The sequence below is a fragment of the Engystomops pustulosus genome, chromosome 5, assembly GCF_040894005.1.
Source record: "Engystomops pustulosus chromosome 5, aEngPut4.maternal, whole genome shotgun sequence".
Lineage (NCBI taxonomy): Eukaryota > Metazoa > Chordata > Amphibia > Anura > Leptodactylidae > Engystomops > Engystomops pustulosus.
Genome location: NC_092415.1, coordinates 138,707,287 through 138,724,830, shown reverse-complemented (window position 1 = coordinate 138,724,830; position 17,544 = coordinate 138,707,287). Strand labels below are relative to the sequence as shown.

At 40.6% G+C, this 17,544-nt stretch overlaps 1 protein-coding gene across 5 annotated transcripts in view; it reads left to right on the top strand.

Moving 5' to 3' along the window:
• COBL (cordon-bleu WH2 repeat protein) overlaps window positions 1–17,544 on the top strand; it is a 331,678-nt gene that overhangs the window by 213,710 nt on the left and 100,424 nt on the right. For 4 of the 5 annotated variants that reach the window (XM_072153170.1, XM_072153165.1, XM_072153167.1 and 1 more), the window contains one exon: window positions 9,326–9,499. The exons of the other annotated variant lie outside the window; for it this stretch is intronic. In XM_072153170.1, coding sequence (XP_072009271.1) covers window positions 9,326–9,499 — 174 coding nt within the window. The remainder of the gene's footprint in view (window positions 1–9,325; window positions 9,500–17,544) is intronic. 5 annotated transcript variants of the gene reach the window in all.

The following is a 17,544-nucleotide window of genomic DNA, read 5'->3' as shown; positions in this document are numbered from 1 at the left end:
GAGGCAGACTCCAAACGTTTTGTCACCAATCTGATGTCCTCAGGAGACTCTGCATTGTACTTTCAGGTGCCCAGTTGTGATGTAATATTCCATTACGTCTATAAAGTGGTTTTATATATTTGGTGTGTGCATTTTTGATACAACAAAGATTTTGTTAGATTTATTCTTGGTCGTTTTATGCATCTCCTTGTTCTTTATGTTCTTTATAAGCAGTAATATTGAGTCATTTGTGCTATATTTTCATGGGCTCTGTTTTTAAGGCAGTCACTGTATACTCCAAACTATAGGTTTCCTTTATTCTTTAAAAATAATTTTAATACTTCGGAGCACAGGCGGTCCCCTGCTTAAGAACACCTGACTTACAGACGACCCCTAGTTACAAACGGACCTCTGGATGTTGGGAATTTACTGTACTTTAGCCCGAGACTACATTATAGAGCTATAACCGTTATCACAGGTGTCTGCAATCAGGGCCGGCTCCAGGTTTTAGTGGGCCCCTGGGCGACAGAGCTCTAGTGGGCCCCCCTCCAGTAGTCACACTGCCCCCCCCCCTGTATACACACTGCCCCCCTCCCCCTGTATACAAACTGCCCCCCCTGTATACACACTGCCCCCCTGTATACACACTGCCCCCCTCCCCCTTTATAATACACACTGCCCCCCTCCTCTTGTATACACACTGCCCCCCTCCTCCTGTGTACACACTGCCCCCCTTCTCCTGTATACACACTGACCCCCCTCCTCCTGTATACACACTGCCCCCCCTCCTCCTGTATACACACTGCCCCCTCCCCTCCTGTATACACACTGCCCCCTCCCCTCCTGTATACACACTGCCCCCTCCCCTCCTGTATACACACTGCCCCCCCTCCCCCTGTGTACACACTTCCCCCTGTATACACACTGCCCCCCCTCCCCCTGTATAAGACACACTGCCCCCCTCCCCCTGTATAATACACACTGCCCCCCTCCTCCTGTATACACACTGCCCCCCCTCCTCCTGTATACACACTGCCCCCCCTCCCCCTGTATACACACTGCCCCCCTCCTCCTGTATACACATTGCCCCCTCCTCCTCTATACACACTGCCCCCCCTACCCCTCTATACACACTGCCCCCCTCCCCCTGTATACACACTGCCCCCCCTACCCCTGTATACACACTGCCCCCCCTTGTATACACAATGCCCCCCCTCCTCCTGTATATACACTGCCCCCCTACCCCTGTATACACACTGCCCCCCCTGTATACACACTGCCCCCCTCCTCCTGTATACACACTGCCCCCCCTCCCCCTGTATACACACTGCCCCCCTCCTCCTGTATACACACTGCCCCCCCTGTATATACACTGCCCCCTCCTCCTGTATACACACTGCCCCCCTACCCCTGTATACACACTGCCCCCCCCTATACACACTGCCCCCCCTCCTCCTGTATACACACTGCCCCCTCCTCCTGTATACACAGTGCCCCTCTCCCCCTGTATACACACTGCCCCCTCCTCCTGTATACACACTGCCCCCTCCTCCTGTTTACACACTGCCCCCCTGTATACACACTGTCCCCCCTCCTCCTGTATACACACTGCCCCCCCCCTGTATACCCACTGCCCCACCCCCTCCTGTATACACACACAGCCCCCCTTGTTCTCCCCCTTGACCCCTGTCATGTCTCCTCCTCACTTCACAGATGCAGGTCTATATTGTCACTGCTTTCCCCGGCAGGTCATGTGACCATGATGTCATCACAGGTCCTAAAGCCTCTGCAGCTCCTGCCGGGAAAAGCAGTGACTGCACAGGTACTCATCGCGATCTGTGTCTCATCGCGATGAGAGAGGGAAGGAACCTTCCGGGCAGCGGGGCAGATATCCTGCTGACCCGGAGCCCCGAGTGGGCCCCTCCAGTACCCCGGGGCCCCGGCACTTGCCCGGGCTAGCCGGGTGCTGGTGCCGGGCCTGTCTGCAATGAAGCTTTATTGTTAATCCTGGCTCTTATGACAACCCAACAATTTTTAAATCCAGTTGTCACAGAGACCAAAAAAAATTTGTCTGGAGCTACAATTATAAAATATACAATTCCGACTTACATACAAATTCAAATTAAGTACAAACCCACAGAACCTATCTTGTACGTAACCCGGGGACTGCCTGTATAGACTTTTAAGTGTATTTATTTGCGATACAAGCTGGCTTTTTCATTGCTTCTGTTTTGGCAATTGTACAATCTTTTGATAATTTTTTTAATGTCTTGCTAAATGGCAAAAATGTCGATTTGGATGTTAATTTCCAATATGGGGTTCACCGTAGGTAAATAATTTTTTTTTTTAAATTGTAATGAATAAATCAGACATTTTGGTATGCGGGAATGCCTAACATGTCTGGTTTTATTAGCATTTTTTATTTAGTTTTTTAAATGTCTTTTGTTAATGTTTTTTTGCTGTACCATTGTTTGGTAAAGTAATATAGATTCATAGATAATGTGTTGATAGTCTGTCAAGGTGAAAAAGAAAAAATCTCATTGGTTTGGGAGTACACACATTCCATGAATTATGAACAAGATAGTTGAATTCGAAGTTACAATAGTTTTTAAGTTAAAACAGCTATATTTTGTAAGTGTAGCACTAGACATTTTTTTTTATCCCTATAACAATTACATTTTCACGACTTTGGGTTGTGGTGGTAACAAGGATAAACAATAAAGCTTCATTGCAGAGTCCGTTAATAACTCTTAGGCTATACTCACACGAACGTGGGGGGACGTTTATACGGCCGATATACGTCCCCCATACATCGCTATGGACTCACGGCGCCCAACGGGAGCGGTACGGTGCGGCACCGCTCCCTACCCCATAGAAAGATAGGACATGTCCTATCTTTCTACGGAATATGGCGCTGTGCACCATATATTCCTATGGAGAGGGGCGGGAGTGAGCGGTATGGTACGGCGGGCAACGGCAGTGTGAATGTAGCCTTACAGTTGATCATTGCAGCCTGGAGCTAAGGTTCATTAAATTACTAGCATGCAGACAGCATCACTAGTGGTATCTAGGAATCGTCTGTAAGTTGGGTGTTTTTAAAGGGCTTTGCTTAACCCCTTAATGACCGCCCTTCCGGTAAAAAAAAAACACGAAAAACTTCCGTTAATATACAATTTTTCATCAAACACCATAACAAAAAATGTTCTAAAAAGTGATCAAAAAAAGTTACATTCCCTAATATGATACAGCTGAAGAGAACAACTACACAAAAAATAAGCCCTCAACCAGATCTGACAACAGAAAAATACTGAAGTTATGGCACTGAAAAGTTGTCGATAGTAAAAAAAATGTGATTTCCTCCAATATTGGTTTTGCTCAGTAAAATTGAGCAAAAATAAGAAAAACTATATAAAAGAGGTATCACCGTAATCGTAGCGAACCAGAAAATAAAAATAAAATATTATTTTTACGTTACGTGAGCAGGGGAAAAAAAAGTGCTAAAAATCCAATATAAAAATTGGTGATGGTTTGTGTCCCCCTTGGAGTAGTTAATAAAATCTCACGAATAAGTTTGAGACATTGTATCTCATCCCGCAAATAATAAGCCCTAAGCTAATTTTATAGCTTGTACAATGTGACAATACAAATCTTCTGTGAATGGCGCTGCTTTCATTCTATGCCCGGCCGTGCGCCCATATGTTAGTTAACCACCACAATGGAGTATCATTGCACTCGGGAGAAATTGGGCATCAAATGTTGCAGAGCGTTTCATCATTTAATTTATTATGAAACCATCAGTTTTGGCCTAAATGAATTTATTTTCCAAAAAAATTCAAAGGTTTCTAAATGGCAGGTCCGTAATGTTTTAACCCATGTGAAACACTTAAAGGGTTAATAGACTCAATAGAAGTTGTTTTACATACATTAAGGGCTGAAGTTTCTATAGTGGGGTAATTAATGGGGTTTTACTATTATTTAGGCCTTTCAAAGTCACTTGGAAGCTGAGTTGTCCCTCAAAATGTGAGTTTTGGCAATTTTCAAGAAAATGAGAAAATTCGCACCTAAAGTTCTGCGCCTCATAATATCCTAGAAAAGTGAGAGGACGCATAAAATATCATCCCAACATAAAGCAGACATTCAGGAAATGTTAATTACCAAGCTTTTTGGGTAGTTTTACTTCCTGTCTGGAAAGCAGAACATTTCAAACGTTGAAAATTTGGCAAAGGTTCGTAAAAATTCTTCATTTTCCCTTTTTTTTCAGACCGAAACGCAAAGCTTATCACTTAAATTTTACAACTAAAATGAAGTACAATGTGTCACAAGAAAACAGTCTCAAAATCACCCGGATATGTTAAAGTGTTCCGAAGTTATAACCAATTATCGTGACACAGGGCAGATTTGAAAAATCGAGTCTGGTCATTGAGCTGAAGGGGTTAAAGGGGCTTAAGGGGTTGCTTAAAAATAAACATGTAAATGTCCTTGGCTGAACTGCATTCTTCAAATACAGACCTAAAGGAAATCAACCACTGAAAAAACATTGAAAAACCTATAAATACTCACCTCCGCTCCTCTTTATCTCGTTGCCGTCCGACGCTAGTCTTAAATCACCGGGATCACCTAGAAAAGAAAGCTATAATTAGCAGCACTGCGCACGGGGACGAGATGTGACATCACCTCACATGATTTGACCTCCCTCTCCCAGCATGGTATAGGTAGGTGGCAAGGGTATGCATAATTAGCAGCTGAAATGTTTTTTCAGTGGTTTATTTCCTCTAATTACTCATTTGGCTGCGTAATGAGAACTACTTGTTAAACAAACTGAAAATAACAGAACAACACAACAACGATTAACGGTACTAACAATAACAGAGGTCACTTAAGACCTAATCATAAAGGTAACTCCACTATGCCAAAGTGGTCAGAGGTGGCCCTGACAATTATTGAATAAATACCAAAAAAATAAAATAGACTAAAAAAGGGAAATCCATGCCAATGATAATCTTATAAAATAGAGAAACTTTATTGATAACAAATTAATTCTTTAAAATGTACTAAAAAGTTCCAGGAGAGACAATGCATGAACAACCCAGGTAAGGGTACACAGCTGTATATGGAGTATGCATTGTCTCTCCTGGAATTTTTTAGTACATTTTAAAGAATTAATTTGTTATCAATAAAGTTTCTCTATTTTATAAGATTATTATTGGCATGGATTTCCCTTTTTTCGTCTATTTTTTTTTTGGTATTTACTCATTAAACAGTTTGGTACAGTTAAATATTACATTTAGGGACAACTTTTTGTTTCCCACCTTTTACACAACAGCATCAATGCTATAATTTGGACTATAATAACATTTGAATAAAACCTGTCTTTTATTTGAATAAAACCTGTCTTCAATAAGCACCCAGTGGTTCGGGACCTGCACAGCTGGGAAGCTCAAGGACCTGTGATAATGTCTTCATCACTTGATCCTCTGGGGGGAAGTATTATAGTAGTTATAATCTTGTACATAGGGGACAGTATTATAGTAGTTATATTCTTGTACATAGGGGACAGTATTATGGTAGTTATATTATTGTACATTGGGGGCAGTATTATAGTAGTTATATTCTTGTACATAGGGGGCAACATTATAGTAGTTAAATTCTTGTACATAGGGACAATATTATAGTAATTTTATTCTCGTACATAGGGGGCAGTATTATAGTAGTTCTATTCTTGTACATAGGGAGCATTATTATAGTAGTTATATTCTTGTACATGTGGGCAGTATTAAAATAGTTATATTCTTGTACATAGGGGCAGTATTATAGTAGTTATATTCCTGTACATAGGGGGCAGTATTATAGTAATTTTATTCTTGTACATAGGGGCAGTAGTATAGTAGTTATATTTTTGTACTTGGGGGGCAGTATTATAGTAGTTATATTCTTGCACATGGGAGGCAGTATTACAGTAATTATATTCTTGTAATTAGGGGTAGTATTATAGTAGTTATATTCTTTTCATCTCAGGCTTAAAAAAAGGCTACAATTGGCCCTGTGCAGCAGATAATAAGTACGCTAACTGTCTGGCTGCAGACAGGGCACAGTCCTGGGATCTATCAGAGCCACTGCGTGCAGCCAGTTATTCACAATTACCTGCTGCATGGGTACAGACAATTTCCATCATTATTATCGTCTTGTTTGTGCACGGTATAGTAGTCTACTCTAGGGTCCTTGTAACTTATTGTACAAGTACAGCATTATGCAGTAATGGTTTCTGCACTGTACAGAGGTCTTTTGGGGCATCTAGGGCAGTGATGGCGAACCTTTTGGAGACCAAGTGCCCAAGATACAACCAAAATCTACTTGTATGTCGCAAAGTGCCAACATGAGAATTTAAGCTGTAACTTATTGGAACTTCATGTATCACAGGTTTTAATCGTACTGGTATCCTGAGTTCACCAATACAATAGAAAGATGATTGAGAAATTTGGATTCTGGCTTCCCTCCATGGTTCCCTGAAGAGGAAGAATCAGGGGACCCAGAGCAGGAGCTCCAATGACAATCCATCTCTATCTACACCTTCTAGCTCCTCCTGTAGTCCTGGCAGCCAAGGATGTTTCTTTAAAATAGTGCTGAGCATGGTGCATCCTGGGCTGTATTGTATAACAGGAGAAAGCCTTGAGTTGTATCTGGCAAACTCTGTGTTGGTGTGAAGGCCTGGGTGCCCACAGAAAGGGCTCCGAGTGCCACCTCTGGCACCCGTGCCATAGGTTCGCCACCACTGATCTAGGGTTTTGGTTAACCCCTTACCGACATGTGACGTAATAGTACGTCACATGTCGGGTCCCGGTGCATGGAGAGGGCTCGCGGGCCGAGCCCTCTCCATAACTGGTAAGTCTTTGCTGCAAATTGCAGCTAAGGCTTACCGGTAACACCCGCGATCGGTGCCAGCTCCGATCACAGTTGTTTTCCTGCTGACAGCCGTCGGCAAAGCTGCCGGAGGCTTCAAAGAGTACCCTAGGAAGTCTGAAAAATAGTAAAAATAAAATTTTTTAAAAAAGTTTAAAAAAAATTTATAATAAAAAAACCTAAAAATTCAAATCACCCCCTTTCCCTAGAACTGATATAAATATAAATAAACTGTAAAAATCATAAACACATTAGGTATCGCCGCGTCTGAAAATGCCCGATCTATCAATATATGATAACGGTTTTTCACTGCGTTTAACCCCGTAACGGAAAATCGCACCCAAAGTCTAAAATGGCACTTTTTTGCTATTTAAAAAAAATGTAAAAATTCTATAAAAAGTGATCAAAAGGTCGTATAGTCCTAAAAATGTTAACATTGTAAATTTCATCAAAATCCGCAAAAAAAACTGCACCACCCATAGCTCCAAAGTATGAAATAGTTATTAGTGCCAGAAGATGGCAAAATCCCCCAAAAAATTTTTGTACAGGAGGTTTTAATTTTTTTAAATGTATGAAAACATTATAAAAGCCTATATAAATGTGTTATCCCCGTAATCATACCGACCCAAAGAATAGAGTAGACATGTCATTTGGGGTGCACAGTGAAATTTGTAAAATCCAAGCCCACAAGAATACGGCACAAATGCGTTTTTTAACCAATTTCACTGCACTTGGAATTTTTTTCCCGCTTCCTAGTACACGGCATGGAATATTAAATACCACCATTTTGAAGTGTAATTTGTTACGCAGAAAATAAGCCGTCACACAGCTCTGTACGTGGAAAAATAAAAAAGTTACAGATTTTTGAATGTGGGGAGTGAAAAATGAAAACGCAAAAACAAAAAAGGGCTGCGGCGGGAAGGGGTTAAAAGTGCAGCCCTCTGAAGGGTAGCGGTATGACAATGCAGCACTCGAACCAAAAAAGGTTGTGCACCCCTGCTTTAGAGCAAAAGTGGTAAATGTATTGGATTTTTAAATATGGGTACACAAAGGATATATTTGTTTAAATTGGTTATAACCAAAGCAAAGAAACATTGAAAATGAAAGAGATACATATGAAAAAGAAAAAGAAGGGAAACTTTTAAGGGGTAAATTTTATCTCAGATTTCAGTAATTAGGCTAGATAAGCAGCGTCAAACTCACTTTCCCCAGAATGCTCCCCACACAGTAGCCAGAGAGACTGCACACTAGCCAGCAGCCTCTGTCCCTCCCCTGTTGTGTATACCGCTGTGGAAATAAACCCACTTATCTTTTCAGCTTCCCTGAAGCTACGGCAGTCTTATTCTCACTCCTGTGTGTGGCAGCTATATGCACCGCTTCTGAAGCCTGGCAGACGTAATGAGCTGACATCATCATGTCTGCCAGCTTTTGAGCTGGTGCGTGCAGCCGCCACTCACAGGGGTAAGTAGCGTTGGGGTGGCGTGGGGAACGGTGAGTATCTGAGTACCTTGCCCCTGGCTCCTGACAAACGCAGCATAAGGGCATGGTCACGGACCAGGCAACACAAATGTGTCCCACGGGCCTTGTGTTTGGCTAGACCTTTTTGTAAAGGCTAGACCTTTACTTGAAACATTCAGTTTTACACATTCCATACCGTAGTTCCGCAACTATGTGACATTAAAGAAAATGTACCATCCAAATCAAGCATACATAAACCAGGCACTAAGTCATAGATCCAAGCACTGTGACTGGGGTGATCTTCTTATATTTGCTATTCATGGCCTCCTTGCTTCCAAAATAAACTTTTTAAACTATGCTAATGATAGTGATAATGATTCCAGAGCCCCTCATTCTCAGAACATGTCTCCTCCTCCCCCTGCTCTCTACCTTCTCCCTCTGCCTGTTTGATGAAGCAGTGGGAGGGGAGACCTGCTCTGCTCAACATAACAACCAGTGAAAAGACATTACTAAAATAAACTTTTTACATTGTGCTAATGAGTCTAAGGGGCTCTAGGGGTGTTTCCAAAGCCAGTGAAACTCATTAGCATCAAGGAAGAAGACATTGGATAACACATATAAGAAGATTACCACAGTCACAGTGTCTGGATCTATGGTAAGTGCCCCTGGTTTATCATGCTTAATTTTCATTGTAGATTTTCTATAAATTTCCATTTACTTTTGAATCTAAATCCAAATTTCTTCCTAGAATCTACAGATGAAATCTATGTAATCTATTCCAGACATCATGTGTTGACTCATGAGATATAAGTGAATGTTATAAATACTATATGAAACCGCTTGCGTCTCAGACATGATAGAAATCTGATGATATATAATTATGTACATTTTATAATCTAAATGTTTGCCTCATAACAGTAGGGCTGCAAATAAGGGTAGATTTATTTAAAACTTAGATCAAAATTAACATAACTTGTGTATTTTCATATAGGTAATGGACGGCAGGTACCACAAAAACCCCCAAGAGGAAACTCTCGAAGCCCACCCCAGTTAATGATACCCCCACCCCCTCCCTATCCTCCTCCCGATAATGACATTGCGGACCAACCAGTCCTTGAAAATGGAGCTGCTCTAACAGGACCAACTAGACCTATACCTGCTAAACGTAGGTTCCAAAAAAAGTATATATTTTTATATAGCTCCATACTTTTACTTTTATATGGCCTGCTTTACTTTAAGTCTCTGTGACCCTACTCTTTCTCCTCATATTCTTTCTCTCTGGGGTCCTAACTGATCTCTGAAATTAATTAAAAAGAGAAACTGATATACGATTTCTTTGCCTATAGCCCAGGCAGCGATCTTTTATTATGTACGTAGGTCAAAGCTTTGTTTCTTGGTGTAACTTTTCTTATTAATTCCTTTTCCTTCTATCAATATTTCTTCCAATATTTTTAATTTATGGTACCTTGTATACTATTTGAAAAGTTAATATATTTTCCAGCAATTATTAATCATAAAATGTACCTGATTTTTATCTTTTAGTGGTGAATGTCCAAGAAAAAAACCTTTGTTTAATATTTTGTAAGAACACCTGTTTTAATTTCCCTCTCGCCAATGTTCTGGGTGCCAGATTTACTAAGAGGCTCTGCTTCTTTGTATATCTAAAATTAAATTTCTGTCAGGTCTAACTTGGCAGATATTTCAGATGTAGTGTAGTAAATACAGCGGGATGGGGCATTTACACCCCTTGTCGGAAAACAAATATTCAGAAATGCGGCTGCCAGCACCTGTCCAGCAAACGCGCAGCCACAACCAGGCTTGGCGCTAGCTGTCAGACTAGGTAAATGGTGGCGAACTCACACGGAGTCCCTACAGGCTAAGGCCCTGCCTAAAGCAGATACACCGCCCTGATGAGGGCGAACCCACTATCAGGAACCTAACTGACGGTCCCTACAAAATGACAAGGACTTACTTTGTCTGGCAGCTGCTGGATGGTGGAGCGGACAGGTAACCGGAATACAGGAATAGACCAGTGTTCACACTGTTGCACAGAATACTAACACAGGTCTGAGACAGGGAAAGCAGGAAAAAACTAGGAGGTAAATGATACTGAGGGACAAACAACAGATACAGGACTTCAGGCAGGTTATACACAGGTCAGGTCAAGATCAAACGGGTTATATACAGGTCAGGTCAAGATCAAACGGGTATATACAGGTGAGGTCCAGATACAGGCAGACAAGCGGAGACAAACAAGCCAGGTAAAAACCAAGATGGCTGCAAAGGTACAGAATCGGATGCAAAACACCGAATACCAAACAAGATAGCAAGAGCACTATATACACAAGTAGGACTTAAAGAATAATCAGCAAGGTATGATGGGAATGGGCAGTTCCCGGACACGCCTCCAGCAGCACACTGGGGAAACTGTCCATCAGGCTAGTAACCCTTGCTGGGCAGGACAGAAATGGCAAGGAGCAGGGTGTGGCTCAGTTAATCCAAACACAAGCAGTAAGCCACAGTTCACACACAAATAAACGCCATCTATTCCGCCAACTGCGGATAGTGCGACATAGGCACGGACTTTACAGTGGCTTTTTGCATGCCTTGTCTGCCAGCAAATCTCTGCAATGTCTTAGGTTTCAGGTTATTGTAACATTTTTATCTAGTGAATGTGTACACACTGTGAAAATACTGTGAAAATACATCTGTAAGAATCCAGTGTACTCAAACAGGGAATTAAGTACATTTGGCTGAACATTAGTAGGTGATCATACATTGTTTGCTTGTTCTTCTCTTTTATGGTCAAGCTCTTTCAGTAGGCTGAATATTATTATTTTACAGCATGACTATTGCACAGGTGTATCTTAGGCTGGTTACAATAAAGGGTCAGTGTGAAATGTGCCATTTTACTGTATTGTGATCTGTATTGAGTAATGGATATTCCTGCAGTCAAAATGCCAATTACCTATATCCAGGAGTTTTTTTTGCTATCCTTCTCATAGGGACTCACAGAGGGTAGGGTTGTCTCCTCCCTGCTCTCTATTGAGGGAGAAGGGGTAGGTCATGTGCAGCCCCCTCCTCCACCTTAAAATATCATTGTAGAATCCATCCAGGATGACAGGAAGAATTGAGGGGCCCATAGTAGGTAACCATCCCTGTCCACACAGGTTAGACAGTGCAGAGTTAGACTAGACAGTCTTATTCTGCAGCAGATTTATACATGTGTCTAATACTGGATGATAAATCTATCCTAGAATAAGACTGTCTAGTCGTACTCTGCACCTCCTATTAGTTGGCTTATTTTACGCCAGAAAGTTAGGAAATTCTGTCGGTTGAGCAGTATTTTTGGCGCGAGGTCACGCCATAGCTAGTCTTAGGAGAGCCAGAAAACTGTCTAAAACCCTTTATAAATGCAGTGCAGACACTTTTTTTTCTGTTGTATACAAATTCATAGTATCATAGTCTTGAACAAGACTCAAGTCCATCAAATCTAACCTTTAAAAACTAAGCAAATGTTTTTTCCCCATAACCAATGATATTTTTGCTGTCCAGAAAGTCTTCCAGGCCTCTCTTAATAAATCTCCCCCCAATGTGTTGAGGCTGGGAGTGCAGGAGGATGCCATGGGTCCTGTCTTGTCAACTCTGTGCTAGGGGAAATGGCCTTTCCTGCCCACAAAAAGGGCTTTGAGTGACGCCTCTTGCACTTGTGCCATAGGTTATATATTGATAAATACGGTTTCCAATATCAGCCCAAACACCGGAGATAATAGAAACAATGACATCTTTAGTTTTAGATGGTTTCATGAATTCATACCTTTACTAAACCAATTTCAATTTTGGCCCATGACCAACCAAATAATGATTACACCTTACTGTTACCGAATAAAACCAATACTCCAAACAATAGCGCTATAATTTCCAAGTGATACCTCCACACTGTGACGCACAGCATTACAACAACATAAAGAAAATACCAATATACTAATAATGAACACAAGACTCTATACAAAAACCAGTATTGCCAATAATTTCACATACCTATACCATGCCCATTCCCACTACATAATGACTTAAAGGGGTTGTCCGAGTTTTTGAAAAAAAGCTAAAAGTGGCCGGGACAGGGCTGCTTAAAAAAAATAAAGATGTACTTACCTCCCGGTGCCCTTTCCGGCCGGACCCGACAACCTTCCGGCCCCCATACACAATGCTGTGTATAGGGACGGATAGGCGTGCCCGGCCACGGCCGGCCGGAAGCTGAATCCAGCGCTGCTCCGGCGGCCATGTTTGTTTACATGTCGCCCGGACCGGAGTGACAGCAGCGCTGGATACGGGAGGGCACCGGGAGGTAAGTACATCTTTATTTTTTTTAAGCAGCCCTGTCCCGGCCACTTTTATCTTTTTTTCAAAAACTCGGACAACTCCTTTAATGAAAACCTATACACACAGACCAGTATTTACCACCATATAGTGCCCATATAGTATTAGATATCAGTCCATCAAAAAGCATGCAGTGTAATCCAATGACGTACAGATGATGTCCCTGGTTTTGTCTTTTCCCCTTTGTCTGATCTTCCAGGTGATTTCTTGCAGCCATGCCTCTGCAGGTTTATAAATCAGTCATGGTTAGCATCATTCTATATACTCCTCACACCTGACTCCCAAATATATCATATATACCCCCTCAAATTCATTAGGCAGGGTTCCCCCAATAGTAATTCATTAGGCAGGCACACCTCCCATAGTAATCCATTAGCCAGCCCCCTCCCAAAATAATCCATTAGGCAGACCCCCCTCCCATAATAATCCATTAGGCCACGATCCCATAATAATCCATTAGGCAGGCCCTCTCCCATTTTCCTTTTTTTAGGCAGAGCCTCCCCTCCTATATACATCATTTAGGAAGACCCCTCCCATAATCATCCTTTAGGCAGGCCCTCCCTCCCATAATCATCCTTTAGGCAGCTGCCCTCCCATAATCATCCTCGGAGATAGAGACATTCAGAGACAGAGACAATCAGAAATAGAGACAGTCCGAGAAAACCAGAGTCAGAGCCAGACATCGACAGACAAAGATAGTCATAGATAGAAACAGTCGGAGACAGTGACATCCAGAGAGACTCAGAGACAGAAACAATCAGAGACAGTCAGAAATAGAGACAGTCAGAGACAGACAGATACACTCGGAGACAGAAACGCTCAGACAGCACAGACAGAAATGGTCAGAGACCATCACTGACATAGACAGTCAGAGACACAGACAGTCAGAGAGTGAGATAGATACATCTAAAATATTTTTTGTTAAGCCATTCTATTTTGTTATAGCTAAAAGCAGTTATTTACTATCTCACACAACGCCGGGAGCTACAGCTAGTTCTCCCTCAAAGTGACGTGCGGGGCAAAATCCAACAAAACTGTTGGATATGGGTATATATACATGCCTTCGCTGACAGTTTTCTGGCAAAGTATATGTTCCCCAATATTTTTTATTTTCAAATATTAGATAAAAAATGTAGTGTAATGTACAAAAATTAGAAATAAGCCAGGTAACAGTTCTACCAGTACACTCTAGATATGAATTTCTGAACAACAAAAACCATTACTTCAGTAGACGTTTTGTCCACTTAAGAATGTGTGCTTTTTCTTTTGTTTTATCATTACTTTTTCTGGTAAACTGTGCCAAAAATACATAGGTTCAGATATCAGAACAAGGTGTACTGTCCATGTGGCCTGAGCTCCAGAAAACAAATGTAAAAATGCCACCTGCTCTGCTGAAAGTCACAGGTTACTACAATTTGATCTCTGTAAGTTAAACACAAGGCCTTCTAGACTACTCTAAGCTTTTCTGTGTTTCTCCTCTGTGATAATTACTTTGTTTTGTGGTTGCCTTTCTAAGGTTGATGCATGCGTTTCATTTCCTGTAACTCAGTGTTTTTGGAATGCTCTGATTTCAACACCAAAACCCAACTAACCATCAGTGGTTTACTGAGAAATTTATGTTTTGTGATTGCATTTCTTGTGCTTGTTTTGTTGAAGGCATAGTGGTGACGATGGCCTGAGGTGACCTTTCAGCTACCCTTACTCATTCTCTATTTTTTTTTGTTTCTCTTATCCACAGTTTACTGTTGTGCATCATTCCATTCACATACCGAGCGCTGCTGAACAGGCTTTGTCCATACATTTCCTATTTCTCATCTGATCTCCACTGTTGCTGTCCTTTTCTTTCAGACTGGTGAACTTCAAAGCAATTCTTGGAATGAATGTGTCCTTACTTTATACCAAACTATCCTTTCTCTCACTTTGACCCAAATTCTCTTGTACTGTAAATTATCTGAAATGTGTTTGCAAGGTCATGTACCAAGGTTTAAAATATATAGTTATGATGATTTTCTCGTTGAAGTGGATACATTGTAAAACCTCCAAATGGATTGAATGACTAAGTAAAATTATTTGCTCTGCAAGAGATGGTGCCAGTATTTATTCTTTTTTTTTTTTGCTATTAAATGCATTGGTTATTTTTCTGCTAGCAGGTTTGTTCTAAAAATAATTAAATAAAAATATAGTTGATGGAGTTTAATAGGTCTGTTTTGAAATTTTGTGGTTGTTTATTTTTACTTTTTTTGCATTTTTTAGTTGAAGAAATACACTAGCTATAACTAAAGTTTCCCATGTGCTTTTTGTAATATTCCATGGGGGACATTTATTTTAGTCTTTTTTTCCTTTGTTGTATAATTGACTCTTCTGGCAGCTGTCTTTTGCGCCTTATGTATGATCCTGTCTTTTTACTTGTGACACATGTTTAGTTTTGCCTATCCTGGCAGGTGCAACTTTGGCTTTTTTTGAGACTTTATCTTGCAAATGTCTCTAATCCACATGGACACAAGCCATATAAGTAACAAGATACAAGTTATATGCAGGAGTGGATACTTTGGATTTGAGGCTGTGGCATGCATTTTTAAACACTCTAGTCATACCCAAGGGACATTTTCAAACGCCTCACAACAGTTGAGAAGAGAAGATTTGCCTGACATTGCAGTCAACATTGCAAAATGCATATGTTAACATGGTGTTAATTAAGGAAATCTTTGCTTCTCAACTGTTGTTGTGATGTGTTTGAAAGTGCATGTGTTAACGTCGCATGTGACCTCAACCTTATAAGTAACCAATGAATTTCAATAAAATGTAAATGAAAAAATATATGAAATACAAAATAAAAACCCAGCCCAAACGTTCAATGCCTAATAGGTTTGTGTGCAAAATTTTAAACATTTAAAGCATATGAAATAATTCCAATTTACATTAAAACAGGGTCCATGAAAAATAATCCTTCCTTTGCACCTGCCCTGGACCATGTGCAAATTTGCGTCCTAAAAGTCGCAAAAATAAGCAAAAAAAAGTGATACGTAAGTGAAAAGTCGCACTGAACATCTGAAAAACAAAAATACATAAGGCGCACTGCACAAGTTACAGACCAAAGGAAGGCGAGCAAAGATTGCAGTGAAAAGTTGCAAAAACGTCCAAAGTCAAAATGAGACAATTAAACTAGCAGAAATAAAGGTACATGTCCCCCCATACGTCAGCTCTTTTCTCACTGTCATATATCAATGTTATACATCATATTGGGGAAGTTCTAAATCTGTTTCCAGTGGTACACTTTCCCAACTATCCATGTATTGCAGGCATCACATGCTCCTATATTTTAAAAATAGCATGGACTGTACCCAGTAGCGTATTAAGGCACAGTGGGCCCTGGGCTAATTACCATAATACTGGCCCCTATGTACAAGAATATAACTACTATAATACTGCCTCCTATATACAAGAATATAACTACTATAATACTGCCCCCTATGTACAAGGATATAACTACTATAATGCAAAAGTACAAAAATGTATTGAGAATCAGCTCACCCAAATGCTATCCTTGTGGCTTGTTGAACGACAGGTAGTAGGGAGTCCAAGGTCCGATCCGGTTTCGGAACCGCCAAACGGCTAATGTGCACAGAAAAAGACAAGGTGTGGACTCCAACAGGCAGGATAAGGAAGACTTTGTTTTTTTTGGATAAAAATAATCAAAAATTTATTGAATCTTCATATTAAAAAAACTTGCGAGTGTGCAAGAAAAAAGCATGGATATACACAAACATGACCTTAAAAAGGGGAGCTTGCGGTTGTACAAGAATATAACTACTATAATCCTGCCCCCCATGTACAAGAATATAACTACTATAATACTGCCCCCTATGTACAGGAATATAACTACTATAATACTGCCCCATGTACAAGAATATAACTACTATAATACTGCCCCCTATGCACAGGAATATAACTACTATAATACTGCCCCCTATGTACAGGAATATAACTACTATAATACTGCCCCCTATGTACAAGACTATAACTACTATAATACTGCCCCCTATGTACAAGAATATAACTACTATAATCCTGCCCCCCATGTACAAGAATATAACTACTATAATACTGCCCCCTATGTACAGGAATATAACTACTATAATACTGCCCCATGTACAAGAATATAACTACTATAATACTGCCCCCTATGCACAGGAATATAACTACTATAATACTGCCTCCTATATACAAGAATATAACTACTATAATACTGCCCCCTATGTACAGGAAAATAACTACTATAATACTGTCCCCTATGTACAGGAATAAAACTACTATAATACTGCCCCCTATGTACAAGAATATAACTACTATAATACTGCCCCCTATGTACAGGAATATAACTACTATAATACTGCCCCATGTACAAGAATATAACTACTATAATACTGCCCCCTATGTACAGGAATATAACTACTATAATACTACCCCCTATATACAGGAATATAACTACTATAATACTGTCCCCTATGTACAGGAAAATAACTACTATAATACTGCCCCCTATGTACAGGAATATGACTACTATAATACTGCCCCCTATGTACAAGAATATAACTACTATAATACTGCTCCCTATGTACAGGAATATAACTACTATAATACTGCCCCCTATGTACAAGAATATAACTACTATAATACTGCCCGCTATGTACAGGAATATAACTACTATAATACTGCCCCCTATGTACAAGAATATAACTACTATAATACTGCCCCCTATGTACAAGAATATAACTACTATAATACTGTCCCCTATGTACAAGAATATAACTACTATAATACTGCCCCCTA